The sequence below is a fragment of the Sorex araneus genome, chromosome 2, assembly GCF_027595985.1.
Source record: "Sorex araneus isolate mSorAra2 chromosome 2, mSorAra2.pri, whole genome shotgun sequence".
Classification (NCBI taxonomy): domain Eukaryota; kingdom Metazoa; phylum Chordata; class Mammalia; order Eulipotyphla; family Soricidae; genus Sorex; species Sorex araneus.
In genome coordinates this window covers 225493455-225519539 of record NC_073303.1, presented here as the reverse complement: position 1 = coordinate 225519539, position 26085 = coordinate 225493455, and the positions used below count along the sequence as shown (strand labels likewise).

The window sequence follows — 26085 nt, the reverse complement described above, 5'->3', positions numbered from 1 at the left end:
CATCCGTCCACCAGTGTACGTTTCCCAACACCAGTGTCCCCAGGCTCCTCCCATCACCCCCACTCCCTGCCTGCCTCTGTGGCAGGCACTTGCGCTTTTCTTCTCCTTTCTCTCTTGCTTTCTCGCTCTTCCTTTTGGGCATTGTCGTTTGCAATATTGATACTAAAGAGTTGTCCAGAATGTTCCTTTGCCTACTTTTAACCCTCAGGTCCTGTCCAGCGTGATCATTCCAGCTGTTACCGTTTGACTGGTCTCTTCTCTCTTACCTACCCTCAGTAGGGCGCCTGTCTTGCATGTGGCCAACCTAGGTTCAATCTCAGCATCCCATTCGGTCCCGTAAGCGCCACCAGGAGTGACCCCCGAGTTTTGCCCTGTGTGGCCCGCGTGGCCCCCGGCTGCCAGTAAGGACGCATCTGAGGCCCTTAGCTCTCCTCCTGCATGTGATGGGCTCCACCTGCCGCCCGTGGGTTTGAACAGTGCCCACTGGGCCTGAGAGGGCAGCCCCGGCTAACGCATTCCTGCTGTGGACTTTGACCTACAGTAACTGGGAGATAATAAATAGATGTTGTTTTAAAAACTGTGTGCGTGTGGTGAGTCAGATGATGATGTGAGGAGAAAGAGAGCAGTCGAGGGGCGTAGGAGAAACAGCCCCAGACAGGTTTGCAGGTCCTTGTGACCGGGGCCCGGACAGCCTGGTGGTGGAGCTTGCCTGTGAGAACATTCTTGACCACGTGTGACTTTTCATCTCTTGCTGTCAGTTTTACCTGGACACTGTGTGCTGGGTGTTAGAGAAAGGAGACTGTGGATGCTTTAGAGAGGAGTGATTTTTTTTTAAGATGGCTGTGATGTTTGAGCTGAGGGTCAGGGAGTTGAAACGTTTTTAAGAGAACAACTCGCCTTGCTTCAGAGCTACATGTTGCTGTCTCTTGGTGTCCATTCGTATATTACATTCTATGCTGTCATCCCTAAGACTGTATCAGATTCAAACTGTTTGTTCTTGAGAGAAGGGCTGGGCCACACCTAATCCCAACCCTAAGCTTGGGGGTGTCTCTCCTGGCAGTGCTCAGAGTATTGTGCATTGGCAGGTTGAGCCCAGGCCTCCTGTGTGCAAAGCACGAGCTTACCTCTGAGCTCTCTCCCCGGTCCGAGTTTATTTCTAGTACCCAGGACCAGGCTGTGTGTTGGGGTGTGGGGGGGAGAGAGAGGGAGAGAGAGAGGAGATCCTTCCTTGCTCTTCAGCAGTGTAACATGCCTGTTGGCTTTTCTTCTGCCTGTTGGAACAACCACAGAACTATGAGGAATTCAGGCCTTTCTCGTTCGCTGGGACGGCAGTAATAAGGCGTCTGACTTGCTGAGTGTTTATTTTCTCTTGCTGTGTTGAGCACGTGTGGGTCATCGCTCCACCCGTGTCAGTGGCTTTCAGCCTTTTTCTTCCTGAGGACTGACCTGTATAGAAAACTACTGCTCGTGCCCTCGAGTCTTGTACTGGGGCGGGAACACCCCAGATGGCGGGGGGTGTTGTGGAAAAGGTGGCTGGAGTGAAATGTTTCCGGATGCTTCTCGTTTGGTCGCTTGATTCTGGATTTGGGGCCACAGCCCGCGATGCTGGGGGGGGTTTGCTCCCAGCTCTGCTCCCGGGACCCACACTCCTGGCGGGCAGCAGGGAGGCCGAACCCGGTTTGGCCGGGTACAAGGCAAGCTCCCTAGCTGCTGTCTTGCTCGGACCTCATTTCTGAATGCTTAACAACAAAAAGTAGATTCAAACTCAGCTGCGTGATGACCCTACAAGCTTCAGGCTGCATTTGCCAGTTTTGTGTTTCTTGGGCAAAAGGGGTCGTGAATGGCAAAACTAACAAGCTATGTCCGAAACTGCCTTCTGAAGGATGTATCCCCAAACTAAATATTTAAAACCTGGGCATAAAGTTGTTAGGCACTAGGCCGAGGCCGCTGTGACTTTAAAGCCCGTGCTCTGTCCCCTATACGCTAACGACTTCCGTGCTATGGTGATCATTGTGGCACTTCTAACCAGCCTCTGCCTGCATCTGCCACTGTCCCACAGCCCACCGCTGGCGCTAACAGGCAGACACCTGGTGGGCCCAAGGGTCAACTCCAGATCCTGCCTGGCGTCACCACCAGCCGCCCGTGCCTTCATCTCCCTCTGTCCTCGGCTCTCAGGGCCCTTGGTGTCCTTGTACCTCTCTGGTTACCGGGAGCCAGAGTGCCTTAGCACTTCGCGCTCCTGCTCTGCCCCCGTGGTTGTCTCTGCCTTTCTCTCTGGGTCTTGCTGCTGTGTAGAGGCTCATGTTCATTAGAGTCGTCTGTCCTCCTGCTTTCCCGCTCTACAAACGAATGCCAGAAACTGGGTTTGTTTTGTTTGGGTTTGGGGGGAAGCCACACTGGCTGTGCTCACGCCCAGGCGTCGCCCCTGGCGGGCTTGGGGACCATTAGAGGGTGCACGGGATCGAGCCTGGATCTGCTGCGTGGAAGGCAAGTGCCCCACCCATGCTACTATCTCTCTGGTCCCCAGGGACTGATCTCTAAGGTTTTCATATGACATTGTCTTATGACAGAACCTTACATATTTTAAGTAGTTAATTTGTTTAATTAGATTATTTTATCCTATCCTCTCAGCAGTCTTAGAGAATTCTATTTCTGACCTGTTGTCATTTTGTTATCTCTTCAATATAAATTTTTATACCAGTCACTCAAGAATGCTAAAGAATTTTATTTATTTTAATTTATTTTTATTGAATCACCATGTTGAAAGTTTACAAAGCTTTCAGGCTTAAGTCTCAGTTACATAATGCTCGAACACCCGTCCCTTCACCAGTGCATATATTCCACCACCAAGAACCACAGTAAACCTCCCAACCACCCACCCCACCGCCCCCCAGCCCCCCACCCCGCCTTTGTAGTTTGTAAATTTCACTTTACTTTCTCTTTACTTTGATTACATACAAACAAAAAAACTCATTATTATTGTTTGGAGTTCCCCCCCCCCCAGAGTTGGACCTGCTTGAAAAGAAGCATTTGATAATTTGTTTTCCATTGCTGCGAAGAATTTTATTTTATTTATTTATTTATTTTTGCTTTTTGGGTCACACCTGGTGATGCACAGGGGTTACTCCTGGCTTTGCTCAGGGGACCGTATGGGATGCTAGGAATCAGACCTGGGTTGGCCATGTGAAAAGCAAACGCCTTACCCACTGTGCTATTGCTCCAGCCCTGAAGACATTTTTTGTATGTTGTGAGCTACTATAACGTAATAATCTCCCTTACCTCTTCTGTCTCTGGTTATTGTAACATCTACCCATTTTATTTTAGTCAAATGAACTTCATTTCAACCTCATTAGTTTTATTCTCAGCCTTGGCTGATTTTTTCCCTCCTCCTCCGTTGGCCCAGTTGCTTGGCCCAATCGTTTCCGTCCCTCTTCTCAGCCGTGACGTAGCGCTCTCTGCCCTCGGCCGTCATATCGTAAAGAGGTCAGGGAAAGCGACGCGAAACATCCCTGGCAGATCTCAGCCCCTGCTCGGATGAGCCAGGAACCGGAAATGCCTGTTGAGAGACAGAAAACCGAGTGGCTTTACGTGTTCAAAAGAGACTAAAACAGGGAAAATGCCAGGTGGCGGGAGGGCCTTGAGGTACTGACTCCACAGCAGGGCCTGGACGCTAACGCTGCCCCCTCGATGCTGGTCTCCCTCCTGCCCGGGCATTCTCTCAGCCCCAGGTGGGCCCCGCCGGGGCTCAGGTATTTACAGGCAGCCATAAATTAAGTTGCAATGACAGGTCTCCTTAGCATAAACATCAAACGTCTCTTTTGAGTGAGAACAAAGCTTTCATTCTCTAGACCTGAGGCTTAAGGGTGAACTTGTTTAAACAGCTCTGTAGGGTTGGGTTTGTCTGAGCAGAGTGTCGGGAAGGCCGTTCGCAGGCCAGAGAGCATGGAGCTGGCTCTCACACACCTTTCTCCGAGGCAGACCCCGCTCGGAGGCCTTTTCCCAGGTTGGAATTAAATACCAAGTTTATCAGGGGTCTTATTAGATGTGTGGGTGCCTCCCCCCATGCGAATAGCTTCCTTTATTAAGTCCATTCATGTTTTTCCCACATAGGTGCTTCCTTACCAGCACATTTTGTTTGTTTGTTCTTCGGCTTTTGTTTTAGGTTCCACCAACCACACATTTGAACTGTGATTTTGTTGACTCTTGTTTACCTGAGAGGTCTTTGTTTTCATGGTTTTTTTGTTTTGCTTTGTTTGCTTTTTGGGTCACACCCAGCGATGCACAGAGGTTACTCCTGGTTCATGCACTCAGGAATTACTCCTGGCGGTGATTGGGGGACCCTGTGGGATGTTCAGATTCAAACCCGGGTTGGCCGCGTGCAAGGCAAACGCCCTACCCGCTGTGCTATCGCTCCAGCATCTGTATTTCGTTTTTATCCCTTCCCCTGCTTCTGTTGTCCGGCTGACCCAAAGCTGCACACCCCCTTTAGCGGAGGTGCACACAGTCTGGGTGCCCGCCCAGGGTCTCGCCCCTGGTTGAGGCGCCCGAGCTGTGGTGGGGGGCGCCGCAGGCAGCAGAGCTCCCGGGACTGTGCTTGGCGTGGGCCGTGTGCTGGCCCCTGTGCTATTCCTCTGAGCTTTGATTTGAGGGAGGGGCGGGGACTCCCAAGCAGTGCTCAGCAGGCCAGGAGGGCCGCCGGGTCTGCCCTCAGCCGTGCAGGGGTGGGGCGGGTGAACACGGCAGTGTCAGAGTTGAACTCCGCTTCCAGCCCCCACAGGGCTTGTTCTCTTGACCACTGAGGGGGGCGCACACCGTGGAGTGCTTGGGGTGCCCGTGCAGTGCCCCGGTCAGCAGCAGGCAGAGCCTGTTGGGCCCTTTGTTCCTCTCCCCTGAATGTGCTTTCCAGCCTGATTTGGGGCTGGCACAGTGGTGTAGAGGGTAGGGCACTGCCTGGTCCCAGGTCCACACCCAGCACCCCATCGGGTGGTGTCCCCAGGCCCTGCCAGCTGTGGCCCAAAGCCACAAAAAGCCTGATTTGGGTGAGAATTGAAGGTGGAAGGACGTTTCTTGGTAAAATGTACATTTCTCTGCTGATAGCATCTGCTGCTCAGCTTCACTTACTTGGGGTTTGGGGCCCCCCGGCAGTACGCAGGGGACCCCGTGCCGAGTCGGGGATTGGCCCGGGCTCAGTCGCGTGCAGAACCGCATCTCATGTTCTCTCTCGGCCCCTGCTCGTGCTGCTTGAAGGCCACGAGGGTTTTCTTAGTGCTCGGCCACGGGCACCGTGTCAGCTCCCAGTTACTGACCGACACCCCCTGTCCTGGCTGTCCACTGGCAGCAACAAACACAATCTTATTTGATAACAGTTTCGTGCCAGAAACTGCATTTTGAGGTCGGATTCAGGAGTTCCATAAACATTCTGGCCACTGTTTAGCATAGTGGTCACTGAACAACTTTCCCTTTTCCTCTCTGACCTTCTGTTTGTGTTTGGTCCACACCTGGAGTTGCTCATGTTCCTGCCTCTGCCTCTGGGCTTGGTTACTTCTGGAAGTGCTGGGGGGCAGGTGTAGTGCTGGGATCAAACCTGGACTTTACACGTGCCAAAGGTGCACCCCGGCCCATTGGGCCTCATCGCTCAGCCCCCCCTTTCTTTTTCTTCTTTCTTTTTCGGCTGGGATGACACTGGCAGTGGTCAGGGCTGACTCTCGGCTCTGTGCTTAGGGATCACTCCTGGCGGTGCTGGGGAACCATATGTGGTGCTGAGGCTCGAACCTGGGTCAGCTGTGTGTAAGGCAGGCACCCTCCCCCTTGTACCGTCTTTCTGGTCCTCTTTCTGTCTTAAAGCAGTGGAAACTCTTTAAAAATAAAATGTAGAAATGTATATAAGATGGATAAAAACTGGGGCCAGAGATACAGTAGAGCACAGGTGAAGCAGTCGCCCTGCGTGTGTGACCTGAGTCTGCACCCTGGCATCCTTTATGATCCCCCAGCCTACCAGCAGTGATCCCTGAGTTCACAGCCTTGACGAAGTCCTGAACACAGCCAGTTGTGGCCCAGAACAATGAAAAACAAAACAAAGGGTAACAGCTGAGCCAGCCACTCTGGCAAAGCCACCTTCCCTCTCTCAAATTATCGGGCTGCCAGTCGGGGAAGTGACTAGGGTCTGGGCACGTGCTCTCATCACTGAGGCCCAAGCTGAGAGCCTGGCACCTCAGGCTGACCCTGGTGGTCCCAGACCCCACAGGACCCAAGCAGCTCTGTATGGAGTTGTCTTTTGTGATCAACCAAATATTGCCAGGAGTGGCCCCCAGACCCATGAGCACTGCTTGGGAGCGCCCCCCCCCCAAAAAAAGTGTTTTGTACTACTTCCAGCTAGGTGCTTAGGGGTCACTCCTGGTGCTCCTGGGGGCTTGAATCTGAAGCCTGAACTTGCAGAGCAGGCCCTCCAGCCCTCAAGTCACCTCTGTGGCCTCAGAACCTGAAAATCCCATAGCCCTTGGAGCCTGAGTGACAGCAGACAAGGTAGGGCACCATCCCATACGGTCCCCTGAGCATCATTGAGTGTGGCCCCCTCCCCAAACCAAAGTAAAACCAAGGAAAATCCTGTAGCCCTTTAAACTCCCCACCTAACCCCCACCACCCAGACTGAACAACTGCTCATACGCTTTGGGGATATTTTGTATAAATGGAATCAGAGTATGTGGCTTCTTTCACTTAACCTAGTATTTCCAACATTCATCCATTTTGTAATAAAGTCAGTAATTATGTTTTCTATGGCTGCCACCCCCGACCGTGCTGGGACACCACCGTAGGGGTTCAGAACTTGTAATGTGCAGTGATGGGGGGCCGCTAGGGGTGTGCTTAGTGGTGGGGAGGGAACCCCAGGCCGAGCGTCAGTGCGACACGCTCTCTTCCGCTGAGCTTGTTTCCCGGCCTAGTTTGCTTCCTTACGGTCGAGTAAGGCGCCGTCGTCATATCACGTTGTGCTTTTCCCTTTACTCTCCGAGGGCCATTCGGGCTGTTACCACTTTCTTTGTTGTTTTGGTCTGGTTTGGGGGTCTCTCCGGGTGATGCTGGGGGATTGTGTAGAGGATCCAGCCTGGGCCTCGTGCGCGCCAGGCGTGCGCACAGCCCTCTGAGCAGTCTCCCCAGCCCGCTCCCGTGTTTTGACTGTTGCACGTAGAGCTTTCGTGAGTGTTTATGTTTGAGTTTGAACAGTTTTCAGGAATTCTGTGTTTAGTGAGAAACCATCTATTTTCCACAGCGGCTCCACCTTTTTCCAGCCCTGCCAACGATCAGGGTTCCTGTTTCAGAGTCTCCATTAACACTCACTGGGTTTCTTTTTTCAGCCTTCTTCAAATTTTTACTTTTAAATATTCTTGGTGGTGCCAGGGCTCGAACCCAGGGCCTCACCCACACCGGGCAGGTGAGCGCTGGCTCTGCGCGCTGGCTGCCCCTTCCCTGTGCCTTTCTCCAGGGCTGTGCGGTGGCCGCTCAGTCCCAGTCTCTCTGGGACTGGCGTTTGCGATGCCGTGGAGCACCTTCGCATGAGCTTTTGGCCATTTGTGTGTCTTTGAAGAAATTTGTGTATGTGTTTTTTTTTTTTTTTTTTGCTTTTTGGGTCACACCCAGCGATGCTCAGGGGTTACTCCTGGCTCTGCACTCAGGAATTACTCCTGGCGGTGCTTGGGGGACCATATGGGATGCCGGGGATCGAACCCGGGTTGGCCGCGTGCAAGGCAAACACCCTACCCGCTGTGCTATCACTCCAGCCCCTGTGTACGTGTTTTAATTATTGGGTTCTTGTGCTTGGGGCACACCTGACCCTGCTCTACTGTGAGAGCCGCACCTGGCAACGCGCGGAGCAGCCGGGGGGCTTCTCACTGGGGTCGGCACAGGTGGGCCAAGCACCCTCCCTGCTGTACTATTTCTTTGGTGCACTAAGTCCTTTCCTTTTTAACTTTTGTTGTTTGGTTGTGAGACTTCCTTATGTATTTGGGTACTAGACCATTATTAGATATATGATTAACAAATAATTTCTCCCATTCTGTTCTTCTCTTTTCTCTGTCTTGATTCTGCCCTGTAGTATACAAACATTTATTTATTTATTTATTTATTTATTTTGGTCACGCCGGTGATGCACAGGGGTTACTCCTGGCTCTGCACTCAGGAATTACTTCTGGCAGTGCTCAGGGGACCATATGGGATGCTGGGAATTGAACCCGGGTCGGCCACATCACAAATATTTTTAATTTTGATCAAGTTTTCTTTAGTTTGTGTTTTTGATATGATATGTAATATAAGAAACAATCCCCCCCACCCCAGTTCAAACTCATGAAGATTTAACCTATTTTATTTAAAACTGTAGACGTGTTAGGGTCAAAGAGATATGGAAGCTCGGGCACTTCACAGCATGCAGCGGTGGCCATGGCAGTTGCTTAAATCCCAGTGTGGCAGATGTTCCCCCAACACCTCCAGCCTGGCCCCTAAGCACTGCAGGGTGTGCCTCTAAAACAAAATTATAGAAATTTTAGGTCTTTGATAGAGTTTGAGTTTATTCTTGCATGTGTTAGGAGTAAGCGTCCAACTTCATTCTTTTTCTTATTCCCCGGCCATTTTTTTGAAGACTAGTTTCACCCTTGAATATTTTCAACACTCCAGTTAAAAATTAATTGATCTTGGGGCCAGAGCAATAGTACGGTGGGTAGGGTGTCTGCCTGGCACATGGCTGACCTGGGTTGGATCCCCAGCACCCCAGATGTCCCCTGAGCACTGCAGGGTGTGCCCCACCCCACCTCCAAACAACAGCAACAAAGCGGTTGATCAGGACCTGGAGAGAGCTTGCTGGGCAGGGCTGCGTGCTTGACTTGCAGGGGACCCGAGCTCGGTCACTGAAGCCTGGATTCCAAGCCAAGAGGGGGGTGTGTGGCCCCCAGAAAGGAGGAAATTAGTTGATCATAGATGTGTAGGTTTGTTTCTGAAATGTCAGTCTGTCCCATTGACCTGTATGTCTGTGCTTAACGCCAGTATCATACTGTATTCCCGGTTCTGGTAGCTAGCTGTGTGGTAAGTTTTGGATTTGCAAGTGTCAGTTCTTAAGCTTTGTCGTGTTTACTTTCGGGGCACTGATTAACCAGTATTGAGAGCAGATTAACTTGCTCTTCCCTGTGGATTCTAATGTCCCCTTTTACATCACAGTAAAGTCCATTGGGATTTTGTTTTAAGGGTGGAAAGGTCGGGCAACGCTCTGGTGCTCAGGCGTATCTCCTGTGATGCCATCGGAACCATACGTGGTACTGAGAACAGAAGGGATGGAAGCGGGTCAGCTGTGTCACAGCCAGATGCCCCTGGTACTGTCTCTCCAGCCCCTCCAGCAGGAATTTGGACAGAGATTGTATTGGCTCATCTCAGAGTTCGTATGTAATAATAGTCTATAGTGAACAATTCAGGTTCTCATCTCTCTTATTATCATTGCCAAGGTTGCAAAACAAAATTCCTGTTATAAATAGTATACCTAGGAGACCCTGGAGGAAAAGACACCAAACATGTAACAGTAATTATCTCTGGGGCAGGAAATCAAAGCCTTCAACCTCTTATTATATATTTCTTTGGGGTTTGAAAAAAGTTTTAATGAGGAAACATGGTTGCCTGGTGGTCCTCTCTTGGTACCAGGGGTCAGCAGTAACGTTTTGGGACAGTCAGAAGTTGTGCATGATCCCAGTGGGGGTGGGGGGCATTGTGAAGGCTGGCATTCCTGATCCCTTGGTGAAGGCTGGCGTTCCTGATCCCTTGGTGAAGGCTGGCATTCCTGATCCCTTGGTGAAGGCTGGCATTCCTGATCCCTTGGTGAAGGCTGGCGTTCCTGATCCCTTGGTGAAGGCTGGCATTCCTAATCCCTTGGTGCTTTAAGGGGCAGCTGCACTCACACTGATAGTGAATATTCTAGCCAAAAGATCAAACTCAAGTCAGACCAGACTTCCAGAACTGGTGATTTATAGAAATTATGGGGAAAAGGAATATATAAATGATGCCATGAGTCAGTAAAATCCAGGACAGTCAAGTATGGGACAGATGGGCTGGTTCCTTCATGGAGAACTAGCAGTGTGAAGGGAAAACCTGTAGGGTAAGAGAGGCTTCAGAGACCTGGGACCCAAGAGAACACCCAAAGGATTGGAGCACATGCCTTGCATGTGGGAGCCCCAAGTTTGATCCCCAGACCTCATGATCCGTGAGCACTGCTGGGAGAGACCCAAAGGCAAAACAAAAATGCCTGTCAGGTAAGTGCAGTGAGAAGACTGTTTTGAGCAAACCAACCTCTTTATTTATTTGGAGATGATAGAGAATCTTTTAACTGAGTATTTGATGAGTATTAAGACTTGGCACTTATTGATGTGTGGATAACAATGTGGGTTTTTGTTTTGTTTTGTTTTTTTGTTTGCTTTTTGGGTCACACCCAGCAATGCTCAGGGGTTGCACTCAGGAATCACTCCTGGTGGTGCTTGGATAACCATATGGGATGCTGGGAGTCGAACCCAGGTCGGCTGCGTGCAAGGCAAATACCCTACCCACTGTGCTATTGCTCCAGCCCTGATAGTGATGTTTTTAAGCTGCGGGAGATTCTCTCAGTAATGAAAGATGGGCGCTATTTAAAGGCACTAAAAGTTGGGAGACCCTCCAGAGAAGCCCGCGGAATGCCTGACGCTGCAGTATGCTAAACTCCGTGCGCTGTTTGCCGAGGGCTGTGTGCACCAGCGATTAGATTCCAGGGGCCTCCTGATCCGGGAAGGAGGCCTCACCCCCACCTTACTTATTAATTGGGCAGCTGAGGCTCGTGCACATAAGAAACTTGCCCTGTGTTGCTCCGCCAAAGTAATGGGGTCAGGATTCGGTCTTAGGCTGTCTGACCCCTGAGTTGAGGCTATTAATCTCTGTATAATTATATTTCCCAAAAGGTGCTCTCAGTGATAGAGGAGATAGCCAAGAAACCAAAAGAATTATTTCTCATTTTAATTGGGAAGCATTCTTTGGAAATATACATCCCAAAGTGCCTTTGAAACGCACATCTTGTGGCTATTAGACACTTCTCCAGTCGGCTGGATTTAGACCAGTCCTGTGTTCGTATTTGGTTTACGTTGAATTTGGGTTCTAAAGTTTTGTCTTTCTTTTGGTTTGGGGGCCACACCCAGTGGTTTTCTGGCCTTACCCCTGACTGCGCGCAGGGGCCACTCCTGGCAGGGCTCAACCAAGTGTGCTGCTCGAGATCGAACCTCGAACCTCGGGCCAGCGTGTGCGAGGCAAGTGCCTCTCCTGCTGCACTGTTGCTCCGGCCCCAGTGGCCTGTGAATTTAAAACTCTGAAAGGCACAGGATGTTTCGAGCCGATAAAAGAACTACGTGGCAGATGACTCTATGCCCCCCCACACACACACCCTTTTTTTTTCTTTTTTGGGTCACACCCGGTGATGCACAGGGGTTACTCCTGGCTTTGCACTCAGGAAATCACTCCTGGCAGTGCTTGGGGGACCACATGGGATGCTGGGAATCGAACTCGGGTCGGCCTCGTGCAAGGCAAACAAACGCCCTACCCTCTGTGCTATCACTCCAGCAACACCCCCCTTTAACTTGGATGGGGATGTGACTCCTTCCACCCTGGGGGGATGACTTGCTCTGTGACTTCAAGGCTACGCCCCAGAAAGAAGATGGTTTCTGCCCAGTTCACTCTTCTGGGACCTTGCCCCCCCGGACACCAGTCAGCATGCCTCCACCGAGGGGCTGCTGGGGAAGCTTAGGGGAGGAGGAGCCCAGGCCTGCCACAGCCAGCACCAGTGCCTCAGCTCTGGGTGGCGGAGCCTCCGGCTGAGCCTTGCATCTGAAGACCCAGATTCTGTGCCGTGGAGACCACCTGACGTGCCCTACACACACTCCTGACCCCAGAGTTCATGTGGACGCCTCTTGGGGTAATCTGTTATGTGGTTGTGGAAACGGGAACGAAGTTTTTCCTCCTGTTTTGAAAGTTTATCGCGTATGACCTATATGGCCTTTTTTTTTTTTAAGCACGTGACTTTGTGGGCCCCCTAGCATTCAGCCAGAGTCAGAGTAGAGAGGAATAGTCCTTTCTTTCTTCCGCCAGAAGTCTTGTTTGGTTAAACGGTCGCTCTTGATCTTTGCAGGAGAATCGTGGGAGATAGTGGCCGCCGTGCTGGTGGGTCTGGAGGAACAAGGGCCGTAGCACCAGAGACAGCCACAGCCCTTGGGGGGTGGCAGTGGTGTATCGGTAAGGCTAGTCGGAGAGTTCGGAACTTCCTTAGGAGGAAACAATGCTTATGAGTGAGAAACACTTGGACTTTCAAAAGACCTTGATGAGATTCTTCTGCGGCAGTGCTGATGGGACTCAGGACCACTGAAGCCGTACCTGGCCGTGCCCGAGGCCCTGAGGTCCTGAGGCGGTAACTCATGGCCTCCCGTGCTCTTGGACCATGTTCCCGCCCCAGTGAGCAGTTAACATAAGCCCCAAGTCCTGGCATTGCCGTGTGCCACTGGCCTGTTGGGGCTGTTGCCTGCGCTCTTCCCCCGCCTGTCCCCGGTGGGGTGGTCTCAGGCGCGTCTCGAGAATCCCCAGTCGCCCTCCCTGCACTCGAGATGTCCTGGCAGCTTCTTGCAGTGGGCGAGAGAGAACAGGCCTGGGCCCAGTGCAGGGGACTGTGAGCTTGTCCCCGTAACGGCCCACTCGGATGGGACTGCCCAGGCTGGGGCCAGTCAGACTCCCCCAGAGCACGTCCTGCGTGAGTCAGGTTTGCAGGGACGGCCTTGGGATCCCACCCAGGAAGCACGTTCAGATCTGCCAAGTATCCCGGTTAGGCTAACCTGGCGGAAACAGAACACCGTGCGAGAGCTCGGGGACCAAGGCCTTGCCGTACATGGGCAGTGCCGGGCACCACAATTCCTTCACCCTTGTGGGGAGCCAGAGCCCCCAAGCACGACCAGTTGTGGCCCCGCCCACACCACACAGGAGGCTCTGCTTGTGGGATTGGGCTTCGCTGTTTGGGGCCCGGGGCCGTGCCCATTGGTGCCCGTGCTCAGGAGACCAGAGTGGGGCCAGGACTTGAAACTTGGGCACATGCAGAGCAAGGCAGCACGGCGAGACTCCTGCACCCCTCCGAGGGTTCTGTTCCTGCCTCCCCCTCGGCACGAGAGTAGGAGGGGCTGAGCGTGCACTTTCTGTGCGCGTGTGTGGGCTGCCGGGACAGATTCAAAGAGGGCTGTTATTAGTGCAGGGAGGACTCGCCCCCCACCGGGCCCCTCTGTTGCTGCCGCTGGGCTGGGCTGGCTGGGGACCGCCAGGGGTCCTGAAGAGCGGCATTGCTGGGCTGGGTGTGGTGCCCGGGGGCAGCACTGGGGTGGGACTCACAGCTTCCTGTCACCACTGGGCCCAGGTAGAGCTTTCATAGATTCACCCTTGGGTGAATGTGACTCTGTGTTAGTAAATTGATGGTGTTTTCAGATACCCTTTGCGCCCCCGCTAGCAGTGCTCGGGGCTCACTCCCAGCTCTGTGCTGCGGGATCACATGTGTTGGTGCTCAGGGGACTGTATACGGTGCTGGGATTGAAACCAGGGATTGAGTCTGAGTCTGCTGAGTGCAAGGCAGGCTCCTTAATCCCTGGATTAGGTCTCTGGCCCCGCTCAGATACTTAGATGCTCCCTTTGTTGCAGTGGAAATGAGCACTAGCAGAGGAATAGCCTGAGTGCTGCCCTTTCATATTGTTTTTGGTTTACATTGATTTTGTTTTGTTGGAGACCGTGCTCAGGGTTTGTTCCTGGGCCACTCCGGAAGGCAGCCACGTGTGGTTCTGGGGACCCAGCGTGGGGGTGGGGGGCCCCCTCTGGATTTTTCTCCGGCCCCTCCATTAAGGTCTGATTTGGAAATTCAGGAAAAGGTACATCAGTGATTCAGATGTGAATCTAAATCACAAACTAAAAACAAAACTGGGGGGGCTGGAGTGATAGCACAGCGGGTAGGGTGTTTGCCTTGCACGCGGTCAACCCTGGTTCGATTCCCAGCATCCCATATGGTCCCCTGAGCACCGCCAGGGGTGATTCCTGAGTGCAGAGCCAGGAGTAACCCCTGTGCATTGCCGGGTGTGACCCAAAAAGCAAAAAATAAAAAAATAAAATAAAATAAAAACAAAACTGGGGCCCAGAGAGATTGTTGAGGAGTGCGGCACTTGCTTTGCTTGTGGCTGGTCCCGTTCAGTCCCTGGCACCACATGCGGTCCCAGAGCAGCTCTAGGAGTGGTCCCCGCGCGGAGCCAGAAGCCCTGGACACAGGCACGGCCTAAAAATCAAAAATAAAATCAAAAAACAAAACTGGATTCAGATTTCAGCGGGACAGTTGTAGAGGTCATATAGTTCAGCCCTTCTTTCTGGGCACTGACGAGGAAGGAAGGCGCCGGCCCAGGGCAGGCCCACGTGACCAGTGACGGGCAGAGCGGAGGCCCGGCAGTAGCCTCTTGCCGGGATCTTGCTACAACTTGCCACTTCCTAATTAGTGGTTGAACAGACACACTTGACGTGAGAGAGTGTGTGTGTGTGTGTGTGTGTGTGTGTGTGTGTGTGTTACATTTAGAGGCAGGATTAAGATTTATTGAGCATTTACTTGCTGAGCACTTTGGAATATGTTAATTCACATCCTTGCACAGTCCTGTGACTTTTTCGTTCGTTTTGGTCTTTCTGAGCACTGCACCCAGGGGTCCTGTATCTGGCGCTGCTCTGCGGGGAGCCGCATGAGGTGCCATCTGAGCCACGTGAGGAGCCCCTGCATGCGGGGCGCGGGGGTGTCACTGTTAACCGTCCTGTTTTACATGTTAGAACACTGGGTTGGGAAAGGGGCTGACTAGTACCTGTGCCTGGGTCCTTGCAGGCCAGACTCTGGGGGGGGTGTGTCCCCAACTGTCTTTCTCACCCGTGAGGTGCAGTGGAAGCAGGAGAGCTCCAGGGCCTCGGCGCTTGGCCCTGGGTGGCGGGTGTCAGATTGGGCAGCCAGACCCTGATAGATTGGGGACTTGCCTGGTTCCTTATCAGAGCCCCACGGCCCGGCTCCCAGTTCCGATCTTGGTCCTGTCTAGCATAGATTTCACCATTTTCTGTTTTTTCCTGTCTTACCCTAAGATTGTTTAAGTACTTCCCAAAAATAATGAGCCACGAGTGGGTGTGTTCACTCGCCAGAGTGAATCACTGAAGGGGCCGGGAACAGCCCGGGGAGAGGAGGACCTGGAGTGAGCCTCCTGGCCCCGGGCTCCAGGGGAGCCTTCTCTCCAAAGGCGGCCGCCGGTCTGGCCCTGTGTCCTGCTGTGCTCAGAATAGCCCTCCTGGAGTTGTCGTTTCCCTTCTTGCTTCCTAAAATAGACCCGCTGCTATTTTCTTTGCCGGAAGTCACAGCTCGCGCCCTGAGAGGTGCCGCTCGCCACCGGGAGCCCCTTTGTAGCTGCGGGTCCTGCTGGCACTCGGCGGCCAGTGGGTCAGGTGCCAGGGAGAGTGGCAGAGGTCTGGACAGTCTTCTGAGAGTTGCAGTAGGCATTTAAGTTAGCCAGAAGAAAGAGAGAGAGGGGAAGAAGGTGAGAGAGGGAGGGGGAGAGAGTGAGAGCGCAAAGGAAAATACATGGGGAGGGGGATGAGGCGCTTCCTTAGGCCTGTCTGCCGGAGTTGGAATTGAAATTTAGAAGGAATTTACCTCTTAAAATCTTGGGGGGGGGGCGGTGCAGAGCAATAGCACGGTGGGTAAGGCACTTAACTTGCCTTGCGTGTGGCCAACCCAGGTTCAATCCCCAGCATCCCATGTGGTCCCCCAAGTACCGCCAGGAGTGGTTCTGAGTGCAGAGCCAGGAGTAACCCTGAGCACTACCAGGTATGGCCCCAGTATTTTTTGGGGGGCGGGGGGGACTTAGAAATCATTTGCACTTGGAAATTATTCCTGGTGGTGCTCGGGGGTCATACAGAGCTGGACATCAAACCTGGATCGTGTGCAAGGCAAGAACCTCCTGTCTGCTGTACTACCGCTCCGGCCCCTTAGATTCTTCTTATAATCTGGACCTTCCTCTAAATGGCGCCTGCTTCGGGGCTGCAGGGGTAGCTCAACAGGCCGAGCATATGTTTTGCACATAGGCCAGGCCGTGTCTCGTGTGGGAGACCAGAGGCGTTGAGGGCCCGTCTTGGGCTTTGGGGAGCGGGCAAAGTGCCCGCCGGGCTTTGGAGGGGAGAGAACGTCAGACTGTTCAGTCTAAAGGGGCGAAACCGATTTCCCTGGGGCCTGGCCGCAAGGGTCACTTTGGGCCTGCGTGTCAGAGATTCGCACTTGATACCCCCGTAGGTCCGAGTCCAGTGCAGGACTCGGGCGGGCCCTCCTGCCGCCAGCCCAGGGGAGCAAGGGCCAGAGCGGCTCTCGGCAGGCCCGAGGGCAGGACGGCCTCGCGCATGGGCGACGGTGCGGGAGAGCCAACTGTTGCTGTCTGTGCTATTCCTGTTGGGCAGTTAAATAAAGGATTCCAGATGCCAGGGCTGCCGAGCTGGCGGGAGGCGCCAGATTCGCGTACGGTCATTTCCTATCAGCAGCGCAGGCTGACGAGTCACGCACACCAGCCGGCCGCTCCTCCAGGGGTGATCGTGTCCACTGCCTGTTGGGGCCGAAATGCGGCTAAATCCTCTAAGTGATGCCCAGGTGCCTTCCAGAGTGGGCTAAATTTATTGAGCCCATTTTATGCATTAGCTCATCTAATCCTCAATAACTTTATGAGGTAGGCCCTAATATTATCTGCTCCGGAGGACATTCTTTCTGTTTCTCATGAGGGGACACGAATTGAAGGGCAGAGGAGTGTTGGTTGGCCAGGGGAAGCGTTTCAGAGGGAGCGATGTTTAAACGGAATTGCAAAGGCCTGTAAGGACTGCAGGGGCGGGGGAACTTGGGGGGCTCAGGGCAGAGTGCAGAGGGCAGAGGCGCCTGGGGAGGAGGATGGTTCCGGGGGTCTCAGGGCTGAAGGGGGGGCCGCAGAAGGCACGTGCCCACATTCTCCTTGAACTCAGCAGCTGCATGTTAGGGAAGATTTCTCTCCCAGACATCAAATAATGACAGTAAAGGCCGGTAGGGAACCCAGTGTTAGAGCCCGTGGCGTTGTACGTATGAGGTCCTGGATTCTGTTCCTAGCCCTGCAAAAAGGAAAGGAAAAAAATTCTAATTATTGGTAAGTTCAAAAGACAGTTTCTGTTTCTCGAGTCACGGAATAGAGCTGGTAGAAGGAAAAGGCAGGCCCCAGGGCCTTGCTAGGGAACAGCGGGGAGCCGGCCGTGCTCCCCCCCCCCAGGGATCCTCTTTCTGGCCCGGGGTTGCGGACTCTGGGGAGGACTGGGGACAAGCTCTCGCCTCGCCCTGACGCCTGCCCCTCCCCTGCAGCTCTGCTCTGTGCCTGCACCAGCTGCCTGCAGGCCAACTACACGTGCGAGACGGACGGCGCCTGCATGGTGTCCATCTTCAACCTGGACGGGCTGGAGCACCACGTGCGCACCTGCATCCCCAAGGTGGAGCTGGTCCCGGCCGGGAAGCCCTTCTACTGCCTCAGCTCCGAGGACCTGCGCAACACCCACTGCTGCTACACCGACTTCTGCAACAGGATCGACCTGCGCGTGCCCAGCGGTGAGTGCGCCCTCCCGCTCTCCTCGGCCCCCGCCCCTTGGGACGGCCCCCAGGGACGGCCCCCAGAGCCGCGTGCAGGGAGTTGCTTGCTGGGATGCGCAGGATTTGGGAAAGGACGGTGGACAGAGCCTGGTTGTGTCACCCCCTGGCAGGCCGCCTCTTCCCCTCACAATTCCTGGGGGCATGAGAGGAGAGGAAGAGACCGGGCAGAGTGACGCGGAGGGCGCTCTAGCACACGGGCCTGGCAGGGTGGGTGTCTTTGCCGGGCGGGGGCCGGGGGCCACCAGACCACTGCTGTCCCTGATCTCACTCTGGTCTCTCCTCCTTTCTCGCTTGACCCAGGTCACCTCAAGGAGTCCGAGCGTCCTTCCATGTGGGGCCCCGTGGAGCTGGTGGGCATTATTGCCGGCCCCGTGTTCCTCCTCTTCCTCATCATCATCACTGTTTTCCTGGTCATCAACTACCACCAGCGCGTCTACCACAACCGCCAGAGGCTGGACATGGAGGACCCCTCGTGTGAGATGTGCCTCTCCAAAGATAAGACGCTGCAGGATCTCGTCTACGATCTCTCCACGTCAGGCTCTGGCTCAGGTGTGGCTCTGGGGCCCGCGTCTGTCATTGGCCCCTCGCCGTTTCCCAGCAGGGCGGGACCGTGGTGGTGCAGATCGGCCTTGCACTAGTTGCCACTAGCGTTGAGTCATTCGGCTTTATGATTCCTGGCCTCTTGGAGTCGGGCATGCAGTAAGATAAGACAATGGGCTCACACCTGTCTTCCCTTCCCTGGGGTTCCGAAGTCAAGTGCAGGAGCCTGGCTGGAGCGGGCCTGGCCGCCTTGTGCCCGGGGAGCGGGGCTGGTTCCACCTGAGCAGCGGGTGCGCCCTCTCAGGGCCCTTGGAGAGCAGGAGTGTGCCGGGCCTGCGCTGGCCTAGCTAATCATTGACCCCTGCACAGTCACGGGGAGGGGGCAGCAGGGAGGGCCGGGGCTGGGCTCTGGTGAATCATTGGCTTGGACCCACTGCCCCGGGCGCCCCGCCGCAGCCACGCCTCCTGCTGCCAGCCAGGTGGGCTGGGCGTGGGGCCGGACAGCTCCGCCTCGGGAGGAGCCGAGCGATGGTACAGCCAGTGGGTGCCCCAGCACCCCGAGTGGTCCCCCGAGCACCGCCAGGAATGATCCCTGAGCACAGTCAGGAGTAAGCTCTGGGCACCGCTGGGTGTGGCCCAAAACTTCAAACCAAAACTGAGAAGGAACCAGGGTCCTTGAGGTCTCAGGATTCACTCAGCTTGCGGTCAGACGTACCTGTGAATTTACCTCGTTTGGAGGTAAATTGTTTTCAGGATGGTTCTGATTTGTGTTCTCGGTAAGAAAAAAGACCCTCTCCCAGGGGTAGCCCCTGCACATTGATGGGTGTGACTCAAAAACAAAACCCAGATAATCGTGACAGTAATGATAAAAAGGTCTTGGGGAGCATTGGGAGCCTCAGGAGAGGTGAGAGGGCAGGGACCCTCCCGGGCCAGAAAGGCACCCAGGTTTTCTCTGTGTTGAGGGAAGGAGAAAGAGCCCAGCCACTGTCTCCTGCCGGGGCTGGCAGCAGCTGTCCCCCGGGGCAGGGGGGGACCCTCGGCGCCAGGCCTGGTTTAGTCAAGTGAGAGGCAGCTACTGGAAAGACCTCGGGGGAGAGTGAGTGCTCACGTATCCCTGTGAAGGGAATTCCCTTGCACCCTGCAGGATGAGTTCATTCACGGCCGCCTGTTGGCAGGGTTGGGTGAGGCGGGGCGTGTGACAGGGAGAGGTGAGGCAGGAACACCAGCTGGAAGTTTCTTGAAGAAGGTCCGGAACTGGCGTAGGCACAGAGGGGCTTGGAGGGCGAGGGTCTAATTGGAGCAGCATTTTGGTGGTTCTATATACTCTCAGTTAAAAGCATAAACTTTAAAATCGGACAGTCCTAGATTTTAATCTGCTGCATCACTTCCTGCTTTACCACTTCCTGTTTATGTGAGTTTGAATGAGTTACTTAACTTTCTTGAGCCTTTGTCTTCTCATCTGTAAAATAGGGACAGTAGGGTCTGGGGATGTGGCCCGAGTGCTAAAGCACACACCCGGCGTGGGTGAGACATGGTGGGGGGCACGGCTAGCTGTGGTCTCTGAAAGTAAATAGAGTGGAGCAGGGGTAGTGCTGATTTCACTGCCTTAAAGGTGGTTGTGAGGAAATGGGTTCACGTGCGTCTGTAGCGGGGTCTAGCGCGTAGCGAGCGTGCGGTCCCGGCGGGGCTCTGTCTCCAAGACTGAAAAGGGGGGTGGCACTTAAAAGAATCTTTATATGGTCCAGGTGACAAGGCCCTAGAGCAGCACTGGGTTGGGCCGTAGGGTGAGGCTGGTAGCCCCCGTTCTGTCCCTGAGGTGCCCCCCACCGGCTGAGCTCTGGTCTCGGAGGAGCGGGGTGGGAAACTGGACCCGCAGTGTGATTTTCCTGAGCCACGCGGCAGCGCCGCCTGGTGGCCAGCGAACAGACCCAGGGGGCGGCACCGTCTTTGCTCTATTTTCTCCCCGTCAGCATAAAGCAGCCGTGGGCGGGTTGGCCCACGAGGCTAGCTGCAGAGGTGGTGGATCCGGTTAGACGTTTAGACTCAGATCCGTCATTCCAGCGCTCTGACGGGCTGGAGGGCTGGGGCTCAGGACCAGCCCAGCCGCGGCTGCCTCGGGGGGTCTTTGGCCCTATCCGAGTGACAGGGACCTCCAGCTCCCAACCAGCGGCCAGTGTAGCAGGACGGGGCGCTTTTCCCGCGCGACAGGCGCGTGGGAGCCGCAGGGTCGGGCAGATGCACAATGTCAGCTTTCTTCCTCTTTCCGTCCACAGGGCTGCCCCTTTTTGTCCAGCGCACAGTGGCCCGAACCATTGTTTTACAGGAGATTATTGGCAAGGGCCGGTTTGGAGAAGTGTGGCGTGGCCGCTGGCGGGGCGGTGACGTGGCTGTGAAGATCTTCTCCTCCCGGGAAGAACGGTCCTGGTTCCGGGAGGCCGAGATATACCAGACGGTCATGCTGCGCCACGAGAACATCCTCGGGTTTATTGCTGCCGACAATAAAGGTGACGGGCCGGGCTGGGCCGGACGTGGGTGCCCGGGGGCGGGAGAGCTGCGGCCCGGCACGGCCCTGCTGGCCTTCGGAGTTATGCCTGGAAGAGAGTCCAGAGAGGGCCGTTGTTGGGGCTGGAGCGACAGCACAGCGGGGAGGGCGTTTGCCTTGCACACAGCCGACCTGGGTTTGATCCCCAGCATCCCATAGGGGCCCCCAAGCACCGCCAGGGGTAATTCCTGAGTGAAGAGCCAGGAATAACCCCTGAGCATCACCAAGTGTGACCCAAAAAGTCAAAAAGAAAAAAAAAGGCCATTGTTTTCAGACTTCCTCGAGTAAAAGCGCCTATGGAGTGGGTTTTGGGGTTTTGGTTTTTTTTAGAGTCTTTGGGGACACATCCGGCAATGCTCATGGGTAACTCCTGGCTCTGCGAGACCAGGTTTTAAGCAGAGAAACTAGAGAAAAACTCGAGTCTAGCTGCTCATTTTCCTTCCCTCGTGCCCTTAAGCCCACCTGCAGTGTCACCCCTGAGGGGCTCCAGCAAATGTGCCTTAGAAACCAACGGAGCAGATCTCGGGGCCAGAGATGGGCCTCAGCAGTAGGGCACTTGCCGTGGGGGGGGCTCCGTCCCCAGCACCACCCCCAAAAAGGCATTAGGGCCAGGACAGGATCGGCCCAGAAAAGCCTGTTGTGACCTGCCCACTCCGTCGAGGGCGAGGGGAGCTCCGCCCGGCCCCGTGCACGGGAGGCTCCCACGGCCTCTCCCTCACCTGCGTCTGCGCGGGTCCTTGCTTCTGGACACCTGGCTGACTCACGGTCACAGGAAGTAAGGAAGTAGCGAGCTGCCCGGAGAGACGGGGCGAGGGGTCGCAGGTGCGGGACGGAGGCGGGGCGGCAGGGAGGGCACGCGCTGGCCCGGGAGAAGGCACGCACAGGGCAGCCGCGGGTGGCTCCGGGGTCCCAGTCGGGGCCAGAGGGGCAGGTACGGAGCATGGGTGAAGGGCCTCTTGGAGAGGCTGTTTTACTCTGCAGGTAGTGGCTCGAAGGGCTGGAGCACGAGCACTGCCGAGGGAGCCCCCAGCTCGTGGCCGCTGTCAGGGCACCCCTTGCGTTGCCAGGAGTAACCCCCAAGCACTGAGCTAGGAGTCACTGTGACCCAACTGCTTCCTCCCCCAAGAATAAGATAGTGAGGACCAGAGAGAGAACATAGCGGGTAGGTCACTGCTTTGCACGCAGCTGACCCAGGTTCAATCCCCCGGCGTCCCCTATGGCCCATGCTCACCAGGAGTAATTCCTGAGGACCCCGGAGTGTGGCCCCAAAACAAACCAAAAAAGTGGATAGTAATTGAAACTTCTCTAGTTCAGCAGCATCCCAAACCGACCCAGACCCTCTCGGTGCTGCTTGGAGACAGTCCCTGCCCCGTCCCCAGGAGGAGGGGGCGGCCGTCCTCGGGGAGGGTCGTGTACCTGATGCCCAGGAGCAGTGCTGAACCTCGGGTCATGGGGACAGCCTGTTGCTGTGGCCCAGTGGCTGTTAGAGGACAGTGTCTGCAGAGCCCCGGGGAGGAGCAGCGTGTCGCTGAGGCCCCTCAGCTGCCCTCGCGCTGAACTGTCTTCCGGAAAGTCCGCCTTCCCCTCCTCCGCGAGTGAAAGAGTGCGCACCGCCTATGTGGGGCAGGACTTGCTGCCTTTTTTCTTTTCTTTTTGGGTCACACCCGGCGATGCACAGGGGTCACTCCTGGCTCTGCACTCAGGAATCACTCCTGGCGGTGCTCGGGGGACCCTGTGGGATGCGGGTGATCAAACCCAAGTTGGCCGCGCACAAGGCAAATGCCCTCCCCGCTGTGCTATCACACCAGGCGCCGCGCCTGCCACTGCTTTAGCGCTCGGGCTGCGGGCGGCCGTAGGAGGGCACAGGGCTGGCTCGGGCTACATGGGAGGCTCAGGGACAAGCCAGCGGGCCTGCCAGGACCCAGAGCAGATGCTACTGTCACTGCCCCTCAGAGGAGCTTCCTTGGTGCCTCCCATGCCACATCTGGGCTACTCGGAGCCCTTCAGGGGTCCCCACACTGGAGCTGCTGCCCTCCCGTTGGCTCGGCGGGAAGGCAGCAGGGCGGGAGGGAAGGGGGGCTTATCTTGGCGCGGTCTCGCCCCGTCTGAACTCCCGGTGGTTCCTCTGCAGATAACGGCACCTGGACGCAGCTGTGGCTCGTCTCGGACTACCACGAGCATGGCTCCCTGTTCGACTACCTTAACCGGTACACGGTGACCATCGAGGGCATGATCAAGCTGGCCCTGTCCGCCGCCAGCGGGCTGGCCCACCTGCACATGGAGATCGTGGGGACGCAGGGTGAGTGGCTGGCGCCCTCGTCGCTGGGCCTCCGGAGCTGAGGCCAGGGAGAGGCGGGTCCCCAGGGCTGCCTTTCACCTCTTGGCGCTCCCGCCGGGACTGGAGTGTAAACACGCGTGGATTTATTCCCTGAGGGCCTGACTCTGCTCCTTGGTGACCTGGTGCTTGCTAGGGATTAATCATCCCAGAAGCCCGCGTGGGAGTGGAGCTGGGGATGCAGGAGGTGGCACCACGCCGTTGCCAGGGACACTGGGGGCTCTGCTGGGCTGGACCCTGGGCAGGTGACTCGGGAAGGTTTGCCCAGAGGGAAACGCGTTTGGAGCCTCCTTGCTTATTGACGGTCCCCCGGCTCCTCGGCAGCCTGGGCCTTCTCGCAGGGACAGCCGTGCTCCCGCTGACCGGGACCACAGCCCTCGGGCCAGGGCAGAGGGCCAGCCAGGGGAGTCGGGTCCTGCCCGGCCGGCACGGGAGCGTGGGGAAGGCCGGCAGAGCAGCAAGGCACCGCCCAGGACGCCCCCCCTGGGCACCCCGCTCTGCCGTTCCTGTGGCGGATCCTCACGCGTCCCCGTGAGCTGAGTGTGGGGTTGGCCTGTCGCTCTGTGCGGACAGGGTTCAGGTGGGTCACTCTGCATCCCAGGACGCGGCCTGGCTCCTGGCGTCGGGCTCTGTGCTTTTAACACGTGCCCTGCCGCGCTCTGAAGAGCTCCCTTCTCTCTGCCAGGGAAGCCCGGGATTGCTCACCGAGACCTGAAGTCCAAGAACATCCTGGTGAAGAAGAACGGCATGTGCGCCATCGCAGACCTGGGCCTGGCCGTGCGCCACGATGCCGTCACCGACACCATCGACATCGCCCCCAACCAGCGGGTGGGCACCAAACGGTAGGAGGAGGAGGTGCGGGCCGGGCATCAGAGCCGGGGCCACACAGCAGGAGTTGGGCAAGATTCTTGCAGGGCGGTGTAGACGCCAGGCTGGGCAGGAGGCGCCCGTCTTGCCAGGGATCACTGGGCTCGTGTCGTGTGTCGTGGGGCAGCTCAGGCTGGGGAGAGAGCTCGAGGTGCTCCTGCATGTGCTTTGACCCCTGACCCTGTGTGGTCCTGGGTCACCTCTGGGAGCGACCCCGGCACCACCGCTTGTGGCCGAATCAAATGAGTCTCACTGAATTGTGCTTCTCCGTTTCCTTTCCCGGAACCTTGAACCTGAGCCAGGCCCCAGAGTGTGAGCGCCAAGACATGCCCTGGTTTGCACTGGGGGGGACTCGTGGAGCACTGGTTAGGAGTCTAGAGTGAAGAGCCTCTGCCACCAGGTGTGATCCCTGAGCCCAGGGCCAAGCGTATACACCCCACCCAACCCCACCCCCGCCACCCCTGCTCCAAAAACAAAACAGAACCACAAAGCAGAGTGAAAAGCCCCAACTCAGCACAGAGTGGCCAGTTGGAAAGTACCCTCAGACTAACTGTGACACCCAGCACCAGTGCCTCGGCCAGGAAGTAAAGCCATGCTTCAGATAGATCTGCTCATTTGCTCTTGGGTCACTCCTGGCAATGCTCAGGGGTTACTCCTGGCTCTGTGCTCAGGAATTGCTCTTGGCAGTATCTGGGGGACCACATGGGGATACCAGGGATCGAACCCCAGCTAAGGTCCTACCCACTGTGCTCTCTGGCCATAGGCTTCAAATAAGTCTTGAGGGTCGTGGAGCTAGTGCAGGGATTCGGGTGCTTCCCTGGCACCGCATGGTTCCCCAGCGTTGCTGGGTGCCGCCCGGAGACCCTCGGCTCTGCAGGGCCTGAGCACAGCCCCCGGCCCTCGCACTGAGCCGCCACCCCGCCGGCCAGGAGAGTTGCCGGGAGGGCCTCCGAGACGCCACTGGGCGGCCAGACGTCAGTGAATCTTGTTGGTTGGAAAGCGGGGGGCTGTCGCGCAGCCCGCCCGAGTGCTTGGCTTAGGGGCGTTTGTGATCGAGTTGGTCCTTCTTTCAGGGGCTTTCTTGGGTGTTGTTTTCTCACTTTCAGAGGGTCCCTGAATGGAGATTGGTTTCAAAGCAAGTCATTTGGGCCCACTTTGCTCTCCCTCTCCCCCTCGCTCCTCTCTCCCCCTCCTCCCCGCCCTCTCTCTGCCCCGCCCCCCGCCCCGCCATCACACACGCCCTTCTCTGCTGGCTACGCACGGCCTGGCTTGGTCCCCGGCGCTGCTGGGAAGTGTCCACACCGCCATCCTCTCTGCTGACCGCGTGTCCTTGGCAATTTCAGATACATGGCCCCCGAGGTGCTCGACGAGACCATCAACATGAAGCACTTCGACTCCTTCAAGTGTGCAGATATCTACGCCCTGGGGCTGGTGTACTGGGAGATCGCGCGAAGGTGCAACTCTGGAGGTACGGAGTTTCTCCGCCTTCCTGGGGCCACTTGGGGGTTGAGTCTGCTTCCTGCCCTCTCTTCTTACACCCAGTTGGGTCCCATTATGCTTTCAGTTTTGTTTTGGCTTTGGGGGGCCACACCCAGCGATGCTCAGGGTTTATTCCTGGCGGTGCTCAGGGGACCCTGGGGGTGCGGGGGATTGAACCCAGGTCATGGCGTACTCACTGGCTGCGCTGCTCCAGCTCCAAACACGTTCATCTCTTCCCCGAGATGCGCAGCCTCCGAGCCGGAGCTGCTGTGCCCAGTCTGGTCTTCAGAGGAGCTTCTAGGAGAGTCTAGAAGACTGTTTTCCTCATCTCCTGTTGGGTCTGGAGACTCAGTTGGCGGTGTTTGGTTTTTTGTACTCACTCACTTTTTGAGGGCAGGGGAGGTGGGGTTGGGGCCACACCCAGCAATGCTCCAGGCGGCCTCTGACTCAGGAATCACTCCTGGCAGAGCTTGGTGGTCTCAGGGCTTCCCACGGGGTGCAGGGGATCCACCCTGGGCCCACCACATGCAGGTGAGCACCTGCCCTTCGTAATCTGGCTCCAGCCACTCACTCTTTACATTTTTGTTGATGTTTTGATGA

General features: G+C 56.0%; 1 protein-coding gene across 1 annotated transcript in view; it reads left to right on the top strand.

Annotated features, from left to right (window-relative positions):
• The window catches only part of ACVR1B (activin A receptor type 1B), a 43657-nt gene that overhangs the window by 6840 nt on the left and 10732 nt on the right, over nt 1-26085 (top strand). The window contains exons 2-7 of the mRNA XM_055126516.1: nt 17441-17680; nt 18023-18271; nt 20536-20766; nt 22936-23103; nt 23825-23981; nt 25350-25474. Of these exons, the coding sequence (XP_054982491.1) occupies nt 17441-17680; nt 18023-18271; nt 20536-20766; nt 22936-23103; nt 23825-23981; nt 25350-25474 (1170 nt within the window). The remainder of the gene's footprint in view (nt 1-17440; nt 17681-18022; nt 18272-20535; nt 20767-22935; nt 23104-23824; nt 23982-25349; nt 25475-26085) is intronic.